The 20,871-nt window shown below is 36.7% G+C and overlaps 1 protein-coding gene across 1 annotated transcript; it reads left to right on the top strand.

The window, feature by feature from the left end:
* Positions 1-3,141: 3,141 nt before the first annotated feature.
* On the top strand, positions 3,142-20,726 carry LOC136039333 (neurogenic locus protein delta-like). Its single transcript, XM_065722959.1, has 8 exons — positions 3,142-3,289; positions 4,306-4,611; positions 5,606-5,678; positions 8,493-8,744; positions 12,234-12,294; positions 14,566-14,866; positions 15,819-16,972; positions 20,064-20,726. The coding sequence occupies exons 1-8, from the start codon at positions 3,233-3,235 to the stop codon at positions 20,155-20,157; spliced, it is 2,298 nt and encodes a 765-aa protein (XP_065579031.1). The 5' UTR covers positions 3,142-3,232; the 3' UTR covers positions 20,158-20,726.
* Positions 20,727-20,871: the final 145 nt, after the last annotated feature.

Raw genomic sequence — 20,871 nt, 5'->3', positions numbered from 1 at the left:
TACGAATAGATGATCGAATCTTAATGAAATTTTATTTTTAGAAGGAATTCATGTCTCAGAGCTTTTATTCAAATCCCAACCAGATCTTTTGACATTAGGGGCAGTTGGAGGGGGAAATCTTGGAAAAACACTTGGAGTGGAGGAATCGGGATGAAACTTGGTGGATAGAATAAACAAATGTCCTTGATACGTGATTGACAGAATCGTACTGGATTCGCTCTCTTTGGGGGAGTTGGGGGGCGGGGTTCAGTGATTTGGCGAGTTTGGTGCTTCTGGACGTGCTAGGACGATTAAAATTGGTAGGCGTGTCAGGGAGCTGCACAGTTTGACTCGATAAAGTCGTTTTCCCAGATTCGACCATATGGGGCTAAAGGGAGAGGAAAAATTAGAAAAAATTAGGTATTTATAACTTACGAGTGGGTTATCGGATCTTAATGAAATTTGATATTTAGAAGGACATTGTGACTCAGAGCTCTTATTTTAAATCCTGACCGGCATTAAGCCTCTTACTTTCCTTTTTAAATCAATCTATTGATTCATAGAATTTTGTTAGAGCTCATACCATATGATCTCTTGGCTCTTAGCTCTTCTCGCCTCGTCACAAGTGCCATATGAGCTCTTAGCTCTTGTTTTTAAAAGTATATTAATTATCTTTAATGTCTTTAGATTTTATAAGAAAAATCCCTAGTTCCCTCTCCTACATAGAATAAAGATGCCCGAGATGGCTAGGACACATTTGTAGATTAAGGATGACATATTGCCAAAGGTCGTCCTTTTTGGCCAACCATTTAAGGCCAAACAAAAAGCTGGTTCTACTTGAATTTGGTGGTAGGAGGTTGTAAGGAAGGATTTAAGGGAACTTTGAACTTCTTAGAATGATGTAAAGAGGTAGAGTTTAAATAGATTGGGATAGAGGGGAAGTATTTGTAGCTATGTCGTCCTCAAGCGGCGTTGTGCTGCGGTGGGTTGTTAGCAGTACTGTCAATATAACAAACTCTTATTAGACAAAATTTACGATTCAGTGTTGCATAGCTGTGTATTAGCTATTGGGGGGTGGGATGTTGGTTCTAATTATGGGTAGGGTGTATATTAAGGGTCGAATGATTTGTCCCCAACCACATATTGCACTCCCGACCAAAGGCAGAAAATCAGCATTTCAGTACCTGCACTACGCAGACCATTGGTTAATATGCGAAAAACGTAAGAAAAAAAAGTAACTAAAGCATCGAGAATTGCAAATTTTCAAAATCGGAAATTAGACCTAGTCGGTAAAATTAAAAATTTACTTTTATAGACTTTAGGTGCCTCTCCCCGTATAAAGACCAATGGGCAATTTATAATAGCAGTCCATTTTGTATAGAAGGAATATGTTTTAGGAACACACGTGGGCCCGCGCTGAAGATGTCTGCTAAAACTGCAATCTTATAAAATTTTCTTGTCAATAGTTTTTAAAACGATCGGTAGTGTCAGAATTATCTTTCGAATACATTTTGTCTTATAATTTTTGTTTTGCAGCGTCATTTGGGATAACTCAACATTTAACTGTGGCTTGGTATCTTTGGAGACTTGAAAAGTTAGCTAGAACTTTTAATTAATTGAAACCCTCTATATTTTTGTGACTTGATGTCACTCTCCTCCGAAGCAATTTCAGGGCCAATTGCAGTACAAAACATGCTTTTAATCCCGGTAAACATAAGCAAGCATGGGTTCCTGAAATTGCCCCTGACTCTTAAATGTTCAATATTACTCGTTAACTAAGTGTAATTAACGTTTTCATTCGCATTACATCTCTACTCTACCCATCACTGGTGGATCAAGGGGCGGGAGTGGAGGGTAGGGGGCTACCCCCCTCCTCAGGATTTTTTCCGGTGCCCTCTTTCCCTGTTTTGTTTCCTTTTTTCACTCTTTTCTTAGAATAAGTGTGTCAATTTGGTCCTCTATTAACACCTTTGTCGTATTCCCCCCCCCAAGACTTTGCTCATTGCTGGCCTTGTCATATTGGACCTCCCCAAGATTTTGCTCTAGATCCACCCCTGCTACCCACAGGTGCTCGCAAACAGGGAAAGGTGGGGATTACTAGGAATTTACCGTTCTTGGAAGATCTAAAATATACCAAATAAATTTTTTTTACATTCGAAAAAGTAATTTCTTTCTTACAAAGTTTTTTTCTCAGAGCTTTATAGCCTCCCTTCAGAAAAATTTTACAGGCTTGTCATCGTTTGCAGACATTTCAGAGAATACTCATATTGTTTACCACCATATCAAATTCTCAATCATTCCTATATCCCCCCAATTCTTGAAGGCCCTCACCTTTTTAGTCTTGTGAAATCTCACTCAATTGTTTTATTTCCAATTTATCAATAGCCTAAATCCCCCAAACGAAATTTCCTAAATTCTCATAATTTCGACAGTATTTAGGATGATTGAAAAAATAATATGATTAAAAGAGTAAAAAAAAATCACATGCTGATAACTTGAGACCACTTGCACCAATTGGGGAGGGAACTGAGGGAACTTTGCTCCTATATTTTTTTGGTCCGTGAAATAATGGAAAATACGTTTTTCAGGATATTTTCACTGAAAAATGCCTCGATTAAGAAATTGACAAAATTGTCCATCGATATTGAAAATGCGTTCCCCTTCTAAATTTTAGTGAATTGACGCCATTGCTTAGGACCAAATTTGAATTTAATAAACCCCACCAAAATATAAAAACATCAAGATGCATTCTGCGGAATAGAATGTTTTGCTCCGGAATTGCTGGCTCTTCTATTGAGGAGCCTACCCTTATGACCTTGTACACCCCTCCTCCATTATGTCAAATACCAAACATCGCTCCTCACCAGGTCCTCTAGGCGCAAGTCCTTTAAATAACTGCAAAGATTCTGCTTTAATTCTGTTGCTTTCATTCTATTTGCTAAATTACCCGAATCATATTCCAACAAATGTCTACATTTCATAATTGGAATGATTTTTAAAAAAACAAACAAAACAAAATCACAGAGTAATTTAGTACAAATATTGAATGAAAAAAAGAGGAAAAGAATCAAGACGTGCTGTGCGTGATTGGCTGTTTTATTCAGCCGGATGCGTTGGATCCCCTATGGCAGGAGCTCAGCTCGTAAGCGGCGAAATCTGTTTAGTTGACAACGAGAGCTCATCGAAAGAAGTGTGTTGTGTTGTATGCTAATTATATATCTGTTGGATTAAGGCCTTTGGCCCAGGCCGAGAAATGGCCTATTTCTTGAGGATATATGCTTTTATTGTTGTTTCGATGATGTTTACTAAGGTAACTAATTTTTTATTCGAATGAGGACTTGCTTAAAATTAGCCTTAATTCATGATTAAATATTGATTTGGTCACAGTCTTAGTCATGGTCTCTTCTACATTAAACTCTACAACTATAAATTTAAATTTTTCAGATTGTTAAAAAATTCCATTCATTCAAAATCAATAACAGAATTTGTGGCTCATTATAGCCTAGTGTTAAGTTCAAAACACTTGTGTGCTTAGACCACTTAACTTAAAGCCAAATATGAGTTCATCGTTAGATATTGTACTTATTTTTCGTTAAAATTAGATTTATAATGCCGAAGTTGTAAAGCCATTAAAAAAACCAATCAACCTTTTATATATGACTCAGGGCCATATCTGGTCCATCAGGAAAGGGAAGATAGGATGCAATTCAGATAGCAGATTCAAATGGTATATTTTCTTTTTTTTCCTATCTGATCTGTGTCCTATAAATAGCCTTAACCCTAAGCCTATTACCATTCAGGCTACCACGAAAGCTTGCAGATTATTTCTTTAAAATTGTAAAAGGAGGTCTTTCAGGACTCCGATTTTGTAGAAGTAGGTTACATATAGGCCTAAATACGTTAAACGATTAAGTTAGGACATTTTCCTGCAGAAGTGGCTCTGGTCCAGGAAGTTTGCACCTACTGTTTTGTGACCCTCTTTACCATGGTCAAACAATATTCTTTATATAAAGAGCACTAATTTTTGGTAGGTCTATGCTTGAGTCTACCTGTAAATAGTTGGATTGAGCACTCCTTCTCTCCCTGGGGTCGTCTGAAGCCTAGAAAAATACTGTGACACCCTCTTTAAGTAGGCTATTGGACCTGTTTGCACCTACGAATTCAGCGCCAATAAGTTCTGAAAACCAGACGAAGATTAGAATAGTCTACATATAAAATGTGTAAATTAACTAGACCCAGTTTCAAATATTGACTATTTCTTTTATTTGACTTTAGAGTTGCCAGTTTTAAAGCCCATTGAAATTATAAATTAATTTTTTTTTTCAGGTTGAATCATCAGGCGTATTTGAACTCCGTTTAAAATCATTCGCAAATGAACTAGGACGAGACACAGAAGGAAATTGTTGCAAGGGTACTAGAACTTCATCGGGTGTGTGTTCCTCTAGTTGTCAAACTAAGTTTCGTGTTTGTTTAAAGCACTATCAACAAGTTATTGATTATAATTCACCCTGTACCTTTGGTGATGTGATTACTCCCGTTGTGGGAAATAATAATATTATTTTTAGTGACAAAAGTGATTCTTCTGATGGATACACTAATCCTATTGCTTTCCCGTTTGGCTTCTCATGGCCGGTAAGTTTTTTAGAATAATTGTCCTTATAGACCTCTCACAATGATGGGGGCTGGTCAGCTGACTGTCAAATTCACAAGGGTTTTGTTCGATCTATCCTTGGCTTCACAAAGGCCTCAACAACAACAACAAAAAATCCATTTTAACAAACGATGCAAACGAGTCTCAAACTTGACAATTCCTACAGAACGGAAATCCTAAATTTTCCTGAAGTTCTGGAAATTCAACTTCTAATTCAAATTGTTAAATAAAGCTTTTTTTTATTGGTCCCCTGTGTTCATCATTATTGCCTCCCTTCCTCTATGAAAATGGTTTCGGGGTACGCACCTTGCACTATTGGCTCGAAAAAAATTGAGAAAGTTTCCCAAATTAAAAACACTCCTATCAGCTAGTTTCCCTAGTAAAATTTTTGCGTCTCCGCTCACTATTATAGGACTAACGTCTGTGATTTTTTTTACTATTGTATTTACCCTTGTCAGCAAAGCAGACTTTGCCTACCCATTTACTGCTCCTAGCCTGTAGTAGAGGAAATATAGATTCAAGGTTTTTTTTGTGTTGCGGAAGAATGCTCCATTCGAAAGCACTATATAGTAGCATAAGTTGAAATTAAATTCAGTAGCACACTCACTTGAGTTACAATTTTTAACAAAATAGAAAGAGTTATAAATCAGCTTTATTCTTTAGTAGACCAAGTTTTCATGGAAAATCTATCTTGTAAATAATCAAAATATTACTTAAACTTATAATGATGATATGAAATAATGAATATGTAATCATGTTGTTTAATATGTAATTTTACTTTTGGGTGGAGGGGTGTAGAGAAAAGATAGGGGGACCCCACGGTGTTCTATCTATATGTTTTTATTCTATTGTACTTTTTTGCTCCTCAAATTATCATTGCAATTGCCTATGATCATCTAGACTTAAGACATGTACAGTTTAATTTGATAAATTACATCTAATAATTAGGTGTTGATGTTTGTGTTATTTCTCTAGGGCACCTTTTCGTTGATTGTCGAGGCGTGGCACGAAACAAGCTCGAACTCCCCTGTGGCAACTCCGGAGCAAGGTAAATAGTCTTAACTTCGCCGTTAATTGAATTTAATCGTTATTTCTTTGTGAAGGCTTTTTGAAGTCACTTAACTGTTACCTTTTCGCCACGTTAAGTATGGTTGACAAAATTAGACTATCCATATAACTTGATATTCTCTTAATTTTGCATTTTTAACTTGATATACTGTGCTTTTTCATTCTTAACTCAGTCATTTTTCTGAACATGTTGATCTTAGTCGACTTATTTAATTATAATCAACTCTCTGAAGGTGTTTATAGGGTATTTACCTAAGAAGGGCAGCCATACATCCAACATTGGTCATCAAATCTACTATTATTCTCGCCACCCGCAAAGAGGCTCGGTAGCCCCTGCCAATTCGTCTGATCGGTTTCCGGTCTCCTATTTTCGGAGGATAATTAAAGATTTCGAGTGTTTTGGATCTAATTTTCTGTGTTGATTAAAGTCCTTCTGTAGGTTGGAAAACCAGCAGGCCCAGTGTGTGTTGTGTAACCCGTACCAGCACCTCAACTAATAAATCGACGGTCGGGGTATCTACCTGTCCTGTTTCAACCTACTATTCAGTTTTTTAATGAGCAGATTGTTAAATAGTAATATTTCTGGTAGTTTCTCACGCAATATGAAAGATACACTGGCATATGGATTAATAACTATGTCTTAAAGAGGCTACTCTCCATGAGAATCTACATTCCATTTCCGCATCTATGCAAAACTTGAGTTTTTTTACTCCTAGTTTTTGCTTTAAGAATTAATTTAAGGGGTAGAGATAGCATAATGGCAATAGAGTTTGAATCTCACCTGTAGTTAAGTCATTTTTGGTTAATTTTGCAAAACCAGTTATTACAGCTGAAGTTGAGGGTAATTAATACATTTCAGTTTATTCTTTGTAAGATGCGGGCGATACAAGAGCAGCTGCTACCAGGTTTGGCTTGACCATTTTTTCGCAAATAGTGTCTGGACTGTTTTTAAGTGTTTATAAACTGAATTTAATTTTCTGGCGTGATGGAGAAGATTCTCGCTATCCTGGAATTGACGTTTAGTACCACCAGAATTTTGCCTGGAGGCTCAATCTTTTTCTTGGAAACAAAACAAGGATTAAGACAAGGAATGTATGTCTATTGTTGCATAATCCATTTCTGTTTACGTAAAGCTATCATGAAATATGAATTTAATCATTTTATTTATATCCCCCAAAGTGAAGCGTTATCATAATTGCACTCGTGGCATAGGAGACCCCCCTCGTGACTGGCCTTAAGGTTTCCCCGGGAAGTATTCATAAATTCGACCCTACAAATTCGTTCAAAGGCGTTTAACTCCTCTCAGCCTTGCTAAGATGTTGTAACCTACCCCTCAGAGTAACATTTCTGTGTTGTTGTTTTTTCTACGCGGTTTGAGCGTCTTTTTAGAAACATGCGAAAAAGGGCCTTCACAGGATCGTAGTTTGTAGGACAAGAGGGGTAGTTGCCCCCCTCCGAATAAGGTGAAGAAAGAAACAATTTGGAAAAAAATATTTAAATTTTACTTTATTCCAGGGCTGCATCCAGTGAGGGCGTCTAGGGGTTTGACCCCCCTCCCATAAACGCTTGTCTAACTCGTAAAAAACGTAACAAAAATGGATAAGAACAAATCTTTGATACATTTTAAAGTTTTTTTACCCGCCAAAAAGATCTTTTGCACCCCCCCCCCCTCCGAAAAAAATACTGGATACGGTCCTGCTTTAGTCCTATAGTTCTTTTTCGTGGTAAGTCTGGTTTGTTTTTACTGTTTTAGTTTGTGTATTTTCTTTTTGTTTTTAACTATTGATTTTTTTGTACTGTTACTAACATATCAGTTACTAGAAGAACAGGATAGGAAGTATTCCTGCTTCTAATAGTCATCTGAAGATTCTCCCCTTGGATAATTTTACGAAAACACGCTTAAATGGCCAAAGCCGGGCATTTCCGCCAAATAAATTCTAGTATCCGACCCCAGAGAAAACCCTCCAATATTCTCAGGGATATTCCGCACCTGTTCAGTTAGATACGACATCTTTTTTCGTAGGGCAAGTACTGTCAAATCTTTATTTAATTTTCCGTTAAAATACGGTAGTTAATATAGAAGCAGCTACTAAAGAAAGGTAGTGGCTATCACGTCAAATCATCGAAGTCTCCCCATTAATCACACTTCAGGGCCTACCAGCTGACCTCAGGTGCCATATGTTAGACGGGCAAACGTGGGAGAACCACTGTTGTTAAGGTGTATAAAAAGTATGAGGATTTTTATCCCTTTAGTTGCCAGCTTAATTGGTTTATTATGAATTGTAATTAAGTTTTTGGTTCTTATTGTTTTGTGTTGTTATTTTAGATAAGGAATAAAAGCTGTTTTTGTCTTATGCCTATTATAAGTGGCTGACATCATCGTGTGGTCAGTTTTGTAATGGATATAGATCTGAAACATCAGTTTTTTAACTATACCCTCTGAGGGAAAACGTATTCTTCAACACGCTGCTTCTTTTACTCGTATTTTTGAATTCATACAAATTATGATTTTTTTTAAAAAGAAATATGCAAAATTTTAGTTTTTTAGGATTCTCCTATAATTTCCTGAATTTTTTTTTTTCATTTGGTTTTGCCTGTTTTCCCCCTCCCCTAAATATGGTTCCCAGCCTCCGAAACGTGTATATGGCTAGTGCATGTGTCTACTTTGTGTCTAGAAACTTTCCAGGGAATTAGTTACTAATAAAATTTTGTTTGTTGGAGAAATCTTCTCAGATCGACCTATTTTTTATATAGATAGGCTTTATTATCAAACTCTAATTATTATTCATTACAGGACGAAGGCTTATCTTCAGAATGGCCACCCAAAGGTTCCTCGACATCGAGGATTCATGGACAGAAGACAGAGAAAAAGTTGGCCACACCGCTCTTAGTTATGAATATCGTGTTCGATGTGACGAACACTATTTCGGAGAAAGCTGTGCTATAATATGTCGTCCCAGAGATGATACATTTGGTCATTATCGTTGTTCTGATCAAGGCGATAAGATATGTCTACCTGGTTGGACGGGGGAATACTGTACTGAAGGTGATTTGATTTTGATTACGTCTTTCTTTTATAAACTTTCGGCCCCTCTTGCCTTCTAAAGATTTATTTTGTTTAATTGGTTCAGTATACGAACAGAGCAGGATCTGGGGGGGGGGCAAGTGCCCCGTGTGAAACGGGCGAAAACCCGGGTGAAAATAAACTTATAAAGCAAAATTTAAGTCGGATCTATATTTAATGTGTTGGGTACAGCAATCTTACCATCTGAGAACTTTCTTATCAAAAAGAAAACAAGTTAAAAAGGAAGAAAATATGCCCTTTCAGCTTCCGTTTTGTGAATTCTGGCCATTGATCGGGTATTTGCATGGTTTTTCTTGACCACCTCAGAAGCTGGGTCGGCTTTGTTTTGTCTTCTCAATCAGAGAATATCCGCTCCCAGTAGATCAAGGGTCATGTGAAAATGGATGTAATAGAATGGGTAGGGAAGCAGAATGCATTCTTTCTGGAGTCTGTCCTGAAGCGAATTACAGCTATTACACTCGCTGGGTCATTGATAACTTATGAACTTGGTTTCTGTAAAGTTGCATACTACTCAATTAAAAACCTGTAATAATATACCATTAAAAAGAAAGAAGTAGAACCTGGTTCCCACTGGGAATGTCTTTAATCAGACATAGCATGGTTCAATTCTTTTTTAATAATACATTAAGCTGTCTCGCTCTTTTTCTCTTCGTTTTGGTTTTATTGGTCACAATCCGTAAACGTTTTTGCACATTTAAATAAAATACTTTAAAATAATTTTCACAGATGAAGTAATTTGTTTGAAAAACCTTGCGCTACAAATTAATCATTGCCTTGTTAAAGGAAACTTCATTCCCAAAGCTATGACAATGTAATCTATCTTTTGTTTAGATGTTGTCCTTTCCATTCTTTGTCCATTTAAAACAGCTAATTCTTCAAACATTATATTTGATCTCCTTTTTACGGACACGCGTTTTCCAATATTATTCAATACATAATTCTTAAAGTATCTCCTTACTAGGAAGGATGACAAAGCAAACCACCATAATCAGGAACTAGTATTTTGATTCGATCGATAGCTTCAATCTACCCACGTGTCAGCTGTCACCGTATTCAATGCAATTGCTTCCCCCCTCTTCTCTCCACTTCCCATACAAAGACCATCTGCTACCTAAGTCGGCAGCTGCAAACACCAGCTAAGACAACCTGAATAGGTTCAAAGTGCCTTGCGGCTATTGGTTTTGTTTCCATATGTGTTTCATAAAGGTGGATGGACACTGGGTCTCACAAGATTTTCGTGGGAAAGTCCACACCTCTTCCAGGCGATGGAGATGGACAGATATTCCAGGAAGTGGCTGCGGTTGAAAGCATGAGAAGATGTAGTATCTGTTATAATAATTTCTCCTTTTAAAAAAGGACAGTACAATTTTTATTCTGAAGTTGTAGTCTGTTACTCTCGAGTCAGTGTGTTATTACACAAACAGTGGGCTCAGTTTTTTAGATAGGTTCTCCTTCGCTCAGGGACTTACGGCTGTAATTGTCAAACTGTTAAGGGACAAAACAAAATTTGTCCCATTTCTGTGCTCCCTAACAGAAATGTTCTCGCCCCCGAAAAAAGTTTTGTCCCTTAGCCTTTTGATTGTTCCCTCAAAACTTTTATTTTTGACTTTTACATTTTGGCTTTTGGCTTTAAAAAGGACAGTACAATTTTTATTCTGAAGTTCATAATTGAACTGTGTCTGAATCGTTGTAGTCTGTTACTCTCGAGTCAGTGTGTTATTACACAAACAGCAGTAGCGTCCTGCGCCTCATAATCCGGAGGGAGGTATGCCACAGGTACATAAAAATATAAAATAAAGGGATCTTATATCGAAAAAGGGGGGCACCGGCCCCCTCCCTCTTGTCCAGGCCTAGAATTGCCACTGACAAGAAGTCCATATTTCCTAATGGCTCAAGGAGTTTTTTTTTTTGCTTTTTTAGTGGATTTCTGCTTTTAAAAAATACAACTTTTCCGTAATAGAATTTGTTTCAGATAATAGTTTTTTGGCAACGAATAGCTTAAGTTCGGTAAATCCCTTCATATGGCCACGGATTCTTTTAAATTTTTGGCTAAGCCGAATAATGTAATAAATATGGCAGGTATACATTTCAGAGGAGGGGCGCAAGTTTGAAACACAGCAAAAGTTTCAGGCCTTCTTCAGAAATTATCTTGTACGCTCTTAAAATTTTTAGCTTTGCGTACTTACTGTTGTTTTTTTTAATATTTTTGTTATGAGACTATTGTTTTATTTGATCATTTTTCCGGAAGGATTGAGGTGTATTCGCGGTATTGTGTTTCAGATGGCCGATCCCCTTGCATTGAAAAGGCTTGAGACTCGTGGGCCGTAGTTTTCAGGACTTGCAATTTGGGGATCTTACTGGCTTTCCTCTAGTATTTTTCATGAAAATGAACTCTTGGTGCCTTAAATATTGTGCCAATCATTGGGGATATTAAAAAAAAGCTCCGAACAGGGTGAGAAGGAAGGAGGATTGTTCGCCACATCTCGTCTTCCCGAGGCAGCAAAATGTTGTGATGAGTTTCTTGTAGAAGTACTGGGTCTAACTTTAAAAGAAACTTGGATAATTATATTCACTGACTCTCATCACACTTGTCTTAAAAAAGAACTATAGTTCTCGCAGATTGCAAATGAATCTGCAATTTTGACGGTCTGTGAATAATTGCCGTGAGAAAAACAAATCTTTGCCAAAAATCTGGACATTCATCTTGATAATCTGTATTCGTTCTCACGAAGAATATCATTATTTCCTGATAGAAGTCTCCAAAAAGCTTATATCAAGTCCCCAAACCGGACGTTGTGTGCCGACCAAGAGGAAATGTTGCGGTTATTTCCGGGACTCGAAGTGGGTCTCTTGTTAAATCCTCGCTGTCCCACCTGTTGTCATTTTTTTCAGCATCTGGAATAATTTAAGTACATATCCCTAAATTCGTACTCTGTAATCCTAATTCAGAAATCCAGATGGCGTGTCATTAATATGTAATTTGGATGGGTGTAAGACCTCATCTATGTAGTAAATAATCATTTCTTAGTCTTGAGATAAACCGTCTGTCCTTGTAAGAACTTCGTGCTCAGGCATAAGGTGGTAACATTCCCTCCTCCATCCGGCGGATTTCTGCCGTTTGAAATTTGATCAACCGAAATGACCCCTTTGCCTTTTTGCGGACTGTAGAGTTAAACAACGTGAGAAACTGCTTTGGGCTTAATTGCTTCAAAATACCAAATTGCCGTCGTTCTTGCTTGATTTGTAACAAGTTTTAGTCAAGGCATAAAAAACTGAGACAGCGACAGGACTTTTCCGTTTGAAATGATGCATTTATTTATTCGATTGGACAATTTCTTTTTATGACAAATCTAAATATCAATATTATTCCAATTGATAGTGACATGTGTAACAAGAATAGAACAAAACGTTGAAAGAGACCTCTTTCTAAAATTTATGTCTTTTTTTTAGCAATTTGTCTTCCTGGCTGTCATTCAGAGCACGGCTCCTGTAACGATCCGAATGAATGCCTGTGAGTATATTTGCATTATTTCTGGTGAGAAAATTAAATTGCTCAAACGTTATCTGTAAAGTAAACATATGAAAAGATTAATACTTGATAATTAGTCGATTTTCCCACGGTTTTTAAGAAAGTCTGTGATTCTTCTAAGTTATCAATTCGGTCGTAAAAGGGTATGCGGAGGGCTGATTTTGGGAACCTGGATCACGCCGGGTTGATTATTCTTATACATGCACCCTAGTCGCAGTTTGGCAATGAGTCGTGTCATGTCCTGCTGTTTCAGCCCTTACTTCCGAAATAGAAATGGACATATTGATAAATGTCATGGTACTTTTGTCTTATGGCCACCACACTCAAGATCCTGTATCGCGAACATGAAACGATAACCGGTTTTCATAGTCTTTATACCAGACCGTGTATTAGCTTCGGCTCGGTGGGAAACTACATTGTAGCTATATTTATATTAAATATTTAGTTGGTATTTTGGTTAGGTTAGTTTAGGTTACTTATTTAATTTAATGAGGTCTGGGCGTCCCCCTTCCATAATTCTTTGTTGTAGTTTCCATAAATTTGTTGATAAAGTATTATATTTTCATCATATTTTGTTTTAATTTATTGGCATTAACCGAAATTCACTTCTCGACAGAACTTGAGTGTGGTGGCTATAAGACACAACTACCAATCTCATTTTATTAAAAAACCTAATTGACAGTCCATTTTTTAAATATGATTAGGTATTTTTAGGGAAATCTAAAAATAGAACGAGTCTATTAAATAGTAGCCTAATCAGCAGACTTTTAATAGCATCCTTTGATCTCCTTCCTCCCTAAAATTTAGGATGTTGCCTTTTTTGTAAGCTGAATTTTAGTTACAAATTTATTTTGTTGCGTCTATTGGATATAACTTTTTTTTTATTATGAGAAGAAAATGTTATTACGGTATTCATCACCTGGCCTTATCTCATTCCTTGTCCTGCTACATCCATGACCTTAGTGACTCGCATTTGCAGTGCATACAGCCCGTATAGATTATTGTAGTGCATACAGTGCATTACAAGCATAATTTTTTTCGAAGAAAAAATCGACGCAATCAGTGCCGTCGACTGGGACAGGGGGCTCGTGCCCTTTTGATTTTGAAAAATACTTTTCATGTCATTTCCATTGAAAATCCTCTTTTTTGGTAATTTCAGTAAAAAAAAAATAAAAGTGAAAGATCCCAGATTTTGAAAAAAACACGTTTTGCCCCCCTCCCTCCTAATTTTTGTGAATTGACGCCACCGTTTGTAATTTAAAAATATGCTATATTACTCCACTTTTTCTGAGACATCAAAAGGACTGAATGTCGGTAGTTTTTGTTGAATAATTTGATTAGCACATTTGTGTCGTCCTTTGGCAACATTGCATCAGCTACAATGCTGTCATCAAAGGATTCGCCAAAGATGACGCTACAAAAAAAGACTGAATTTCCACATGAGTGCGTTAATTTGTCGGAAGTTATAACTTTCAAAACCAAGTGGGTTGGATTTCTTCTGTCTCACTATGTTTTATCAAGATTCGGCCAAAGTGTCTGACAATTCATCTAAATTATTTCGCATCCTCGTCGTAATTGAAACCCCCAATACTTCGATTTTGTGAAACGGAAGTCAAGACTTCACACACAATCCTGTCCGTCGAAACACCCTATGTAAACTTTCTCAGGAGATTAAAAATAGGGTTTGAATCAATTAGCATAGAGTAGGAAGCTTAAACAAACTTACAACCTAAATGACTTGAAAATGTAACAATCATTGGATATTTTATTGATAAAAAAGCAAAGGGCCCAGGGGAGAGTATTCTACTCCTGAGGATTTGAAAAATGAAAACTGATTATGAAGTTTTTATTGTGGTCTATTGTCTTCGTTGCTCGGTTCATTAGAATCTTTCCTCTTGTAACTGGACAATAAGCCCCCTCCCCCGCCTCTGAAGACCGTCCAATAACTGTTAGAAAAATATTTGAGACAAATCAGTGAATCGTCTGAAGTTCTGATAGTCCAATCTTCAGCCTAAAGGTTCTACCTATAATTACTGTTTTTATTATTTTAACAAACTCCTATCAGTCTTTTATTTTCCAAACCATACATTTCCGTTATATAGATTTTCCCCATTGTTTCTTGTCCAGCTAAACCTGTTTTCCGCGAAAGAAAGTGTTTTCTTTTTAATTTGAGAAACAAACTCGTTATAAACTTGTATATTTTTTATGTATTTTAAAGTTATTAAATTTATTAAATTAATAAATTTGTTATAGGTGTAAACTCGGATGGCAGGGAAAGTTGTGTGACCAATGCATAAGATATCCAGGTTGTTTGCATGGAACCTGCCAGCAGCCCTGGCAGTGTCAGTGTAATGAAGGGTGGGGAGGATTGTTCTGCAATCAAGATTTGAACTACTGCACGAATCACAAACCGTGCAAAAATGGAGGAGAATGTGCCAATACTGGACAGGGGTCATATACTTGCAAATGTGCTGAGGGATATACTGGGACAGATTGCGAGATTATCAAGGATGATTGCGAGCACCAGCCTTGCCTCAATGGAGGACTTTGCAAGGTAAGCTTTGTATTTCTATGATGTAGCCTATACTTGAATTTCAATTTGTCTTATTATTACTTTTTGGCGCTAATATTACATTTTAAAGATTTTATATTTTACTACAAAAATGTTTACATTGCCTTAGGCACATACGCGTGATTTTGGTTTGGGAGGGGGGAGTGTAGCTTGAAAAGGCTACGAAACATGAGCAGTCATAGTTGAAATATATAAGAGAAATTGTAAAATAAATATTGAGGGCGCATGACCGAAGGCCTACTTTCCTTTGTATGTGCATGGCAAAGCCGTGTCCAGGGAGGGTAGGGGGTTTGTCCCCCTTCAGAAATCTTTACTTACAAAATCCTAACAAAAATGAATTAAACAAATTAAAAAATAAACAAATGTTTTTGTACCCCCCTCCCCCGAAAAAAAACCTGGATATGGCCCTGGCGCCTGGTCTTACGTATTACTTAACAATTTTAATCTGAATGCTATCTGTGTGAGTCCCACTGTAATCATAATCACTGTCTTGGTCCTTTTCATTGTATTTGAGAGTAATTTTGAGCTTACATCTGTCTCTCTGTGTATCTCAATCTAGTTTTGAATCATTGCTGAACCTTGATAAGCTTAAATGCTTGTTGTTTATGGCTAATATGAATTCAACTAACAGCACACAGAACTAAGCTCCTTTAATTTTATTGAACAGATGACAAAAATTTCAAAATCAACTATGCTTTTGTATATTAGTTAAATATTTTCAAATCAGACTTATCTGTTTCTTCAAACTTTCAAATAGTTATTTATAAAGAAACCTAATTAGACCTATTAAAGATATTCCTGGTTTTGTACCGATATAATCAACAAGTTTCCTTATAGTTTAGCCGGTTCTGGCATGTATACTAATCAACATGAAAAATCCGATATTATCAGCTCTTGGAGTTTTTCCTCATTAACTGATCTTTATCTTTTTCAGGGTTCTGGGACGTCAGTGACATGTGAATGTCCTCCAGGTTTTCACGGAAGACGATGTGAAACGTTTGCACAAACCTGTGAAGATAGACCTTGCCTTCACGGAGGTACTTGCTTGGATACTCCTGATGGCTATCTGTGCCTCTGTCCACCTGGTTTTGAAGGAGTCAACTGTGGCCACCAGATTGATGATTGTGCTGACAACCCGTGCAGAAACGGAGGCTCATGTGTTGATAAAGTAAATGGATTTAAGTGTATTTGTCCATCAGGCTATACAGGTGACCTATGTGAAACTGATGTTAACGACTGCAAAGATAATCCATGCTTAAATGGTGGAATTTGCATAGATATGGTAAATGCTTATAGATGTCAGTGCGTGCCAGGTTTTATGGGCTCTCTTTGCCAGACTAATGTAGATGACTGCTTGACAAAACCCTGCGCCAACGGAGGATTATGCAAAGATCTCGTAAATGATTATATGTGTACATGTAAAGCAGGATTCACAGGAAAAGATTGCAGTATAGAAATTAACGAATGTTTAAGTGCTCCTTGCCGTAATGGTGGAACCTGTATTGACCGTGTGAATGAGTTTATCTGCCGCTGCCCGCTTGGGTTCTCAGGTGATGTTTGTGAGAGAACACCTGCTGGAATCCTAGGCGAAACAGACTACCTCGTCAAGAATGTTACACAGCAAAGTGAAACAAATGACTCTCTTAGCGGCAGCCATATAGCTGTAATTGCAACTATGTCTGTTCTTGTGCCATTATTGGCATTGATATCATGTGCTGCTATTATAGCCACCCGACGCAGGAGACGCCGTGATCAAATTAAATCTGATGAGGAAGCACGGCGTCAGAATGAACAAAATGTTGTCCACAGTATAAGTAAAAAGATGGACAAGTGTTTAGAAGAGCATCGAATAGTAAATACGCTGGATTTTCCAAAATCCAAGTGTGTAAATGCTGGAGAAGATTTCAGCAAAGATCAGTTGTATACTTTGCATAGGACTAGATCGCAAAAGATAATAAATACTGATCACAATAAACTTTCAGTGCACGAAAATAAATTAGATAAAGACTATATATCTAAGGATAAATCCAGATCTCAACAATTGGATACAAGATTATCCTTATCCGTAGATACATCTGTGTATATTAGGTAAGTTTTCTTGTTTTGTTTTTATTTAAAGCTAATTTTTGTATTTTCTGAAGCTCAAATTTTAAATGAGAAAAGGTACGGCAGTGAGAAGTTTTTCTTGTAAAGTAAAATCAAAATAATTTAATGTTGTGTACATCTGGAACGGATGGAGGGGAATCCCCCTTAAATCTGCATAAAAACCTCCCCGGGAGGTCCCTCCAAGATAAAAAAAGTCTTGAATTCCCAGGCTTTGTGACCTTTGTTCATATTTAAAGAACTCCCACACCCTTTCCTCTATTCCTGCATACAATGTTTACACATAAATTTTATTTTATTACGGTTATTACCTAATCGCCCCATCCGCCCTTATTATTTTCTTTTTCCCTTTTTTTTTTTTTTTTTTTTTTTTGTCTTGCCAGCTTATGCTACATAAGACTGTCACTAGTTACTTGTAGTAAACTTACCTGCTCATGCAGGATGATTTTCGATTTCGATCTACCCCCCTCCCCCTTACAGCCTAAGATTGTATGCAAGCAATCCTCCAAGGAAAGTTTTAAGGGGAACACCTGAGAATGTACAAAACCCAGATATAGTGTATTAAAAATGTTTTCTTTGAACCTTAAAAAAGGTTTGATATAAAAACGAAGCAGAAGGCTTATGCTTTGTTACTGCATACTTGGCAGTTAGTTCTGCTAATTTGTCTAATATAATTAGCCAGACATTCTTGTAGCTTCATGTAATATTAAGTCAGACCCAAAAAAGAAGCTCTATGCATATTGTTTCATTCAGTTAATAAGTGGGATTCGGTAACCGTGTTGTTAGTTAGTAATTTGTGGTCAGTGTTTTCTTTTTTAAAATAGTCCCTAGGGAAATTTGAAGGATATTTAGCGGTTTACTGTTCACGAGAATTATTTCCGGCTGACGGAAACTTGGGTCTTTAATTTTTCAAAGAAATTAAAACTTTAGCTAATTTTGGAGTAGGTTCAAGAACAGTGATGCATATACCCATTGTTGTGCCGTAGAGTCATACTCTTTTTGTGAAATTAAATCCGAAGTAGGGGTTTAGATGAACAAATCAGAGGAAGATATAGTCATCATGTGTCAACAAGTGATACTCATTAAGAGACTTTGATACAAATGGGTTTATGTTTTTTGTTGTAGATAATGCTCGGTTTTCAGGGGATGAGGGATTTCAGTTTGGGGGACAGGGAGGGGTCCCAGCCCCCCACGCCTCAGTTTAAAAAGGCAAAACTTTAAAAAAAAGTATTCAGTCTCCCCTCCTGTGAAAATTCCTGGTTTTCCAGAGAATTCCGGAAAAATTCGAAAATCTGAAGTTTGCATGCTTTTAAGTTAAATGTAAAAAACCTATTGATAAGCTTCTCTCAAAGGGAGGATCAGAAGTCAGGAAGATCAAAGCCTGGATGAACATACGTTACCTGGTTGCTTCTCCTTTTAGATCAGCTTGGTAAACGGTTTTTCGAACTTATCTCTATTAATACCATGTTACGATAAAAAGGAAATAAATAAAAAAGTCATGCTTAACTGAAAAACCGAATTTTAAAGCGTTTAAAGAGAGAAAAATAATTTTTTTCATATTTTATACTGACGAATTCCGCATCTAATACGTCTTGCTTTTACCACGTCTACCTCTCCTGCAAACAAAGAGTACGCATAGCATTACTTGTGTACGATGAACGCAATACCTGCAAACACACTCGGTTTCCGAAGATTTGATCCTCTGAACAGGCGAAGCTGATTAAAAATGTTTCACAAATGCAACCAAATTACAAGCGGTAGACGCGTAGAACTAAGTCTTATTTTAGTGTTTCGAATATTTAAATTTTTTATAGAAATTGATCCGGCCTTGCTCATGAATATATTCTTTGACGCAGTCATGTATTTTGCACATCTTGTACTCCTAATAAAAAAGAGAAAGGTAATTGCAAAAGAATAATTCATTGCTTAGATATGATGTTCTTTAAAATGTTCATATAATAGTTTTAAATGCCCTTATGTGTGAAAAGTAATTGAATTATATATGTGTATGTTATCAACGAACCGATACCTATGTTTATTACATCGATTTTCATCAAAGTCTGGCTTGTGTTTAGCGTAATTTTCTCAAAGCGCACACACGCTGCCTATGGCTTTGTTCATAACGCCTACAAGGGGCTAACACCCTGAGACCTCGTGTATACCGGGACATAGGAATAGGGCCGGAGGTGATTTAACTTGGTGGAGGGGTGGATGCACGCAGGGCTGGAAGGGCAGCGGAGAGGGTTGTCGACACATTCTGAGGTCTAAAGATATGCACCCATAAGAGGCAGTACGTAACTCCTTTGCTCAGAATGCCGATTGCATTGAAAATATAATTTTTGGTTTTTACCTCCGAGGGTGATAATTGAAAGTATACAGGTTGCCACTTCCTCTGTTTGTACGTATTGCTCTGTTCTTTTTTCTCAGCAACGAGCCTGAGGTTTAATAGCTCTTTTATGATGCTGGTATAGTGGGTTAAGAGCGGAAAAATATAGTATTTATAATAGTTGTGGGAATCGCAGAAGCTTTTTGTGCCAGTGATTTTTATGACTCTAATACAAATTATCGTGATTGTATAGAATTAAATTATATAGCTTTAATGATGTAATAAATTTATGAGTTATTTAACAGTTGTTGTATATGTAGTTTCGTAGTGGGTTTAATTGGTAGCTCTCGGAAGTATTTTCTTAATATTAATCAAAATAAATAATATTTGTGGCTTTTTAAAAAAGAAAATAAATCCAAAATATGTCTTGTGTAGAATTCATCCTGCCCTAAGCTTAAACAAAGAAATTCTGTTTAAACAAATGCAGGCTATTCCAAAAACTTTAAAATATATTAAGCACGGCATTTAAATTAGTTTAAATACTCTGAGCTCAATATTTTATTTTGACTCATTTTTTTTGTATCAGCTATATTGGTTGGCTATTCTCTTTAGAGCCTTGTCCTTTCCGTCTTTGCTAGTAAGAGATATGACTATCAATAGCTTCTGAAATCCAACGCCTTAAAATGGTCTCTCATTCCTTGTTGGTGAATACGTGTAGCTACGTTTTTTAACAGTACCTTTTTTTTTTAGTGATAATGTCTTGAAGAGGCCAACAACGCCGGTGAAGAACCAGACAAACCCAGTCTACGTCCTACGGGATGACGTTCTGGCTTCAGTTGTATAGCGTTTGAAGTAGATGTGTACGTTGATTACGTCGACGTTTTCTTTGTTAATGCGCCATTTTCGGCGTCCTGTGATTGTGATTCTGTGAGATGTATTTGCTTGTGTTTTTTTTTTACTATTTGACATTTATTATAACTGGGATCAATTGGGGAGAGGGGGGATTTTTTAAAGCTTTACCTCATGTATTTGATTGTAGGTCAAATCGATCTCTAGATATTTATTATTTTCAATAAACTGCCATCATATAGATGGTCCTAATAGACCAAGTACTAACTTTCCACCTGGGTAAGGGCTTATAATTGATATTTTCTATTGAAGGTTCCTGATCTAGGTCATACTGGTTGAAGTCATTATTTGAAGACCGGATTGACCTCTTGATTTTTCTTGCATTCATTAATTGGAAGTCAGTTTTTTTATTGCATTTTTTGTATCATGATCTTGAACTATGTACTTATTTATATCGTACTTGAAGTTGTTGTTTTTGTATATCGTGTATATAATTGAATTTAAATGACGCGTCTTGTAATACGATTACGTGATTATCTTGATTAAATGGAATAATTTCAGTTATTTTTGTGTTATTTTATTGAAAAGGCATAGCTTTATGTTTTACGAAGTTCCCGTCCCCCCCACCTCTATTTTTAAACTGCACTTTCCTGCCATTTCTTTATAGACCTACTGGTAGTAGAGCTTTTTGGACGACTGACATAAAATA

The sequence above is a fragment of the Artemia franciscana genome, chromosome 19 (assembly GCF_032884065.1).
Source record: "Artemia franciscana chromosome 19, ASM3288406v1, whole genome shotgun sequence".
In the NCBI taxonomy this organism is placed as follows: domain Eukaryota; kingdom Metazoa; phylum Arthropoda; class Branchiopoda; order Anostraca; family Artemiidae; genus Artemia; species Artemia franciscana.
Note: the sequence above shows the minus strand (reverse complement) of the source record. Positions and strands in the feature narration are given on the sequence as shown.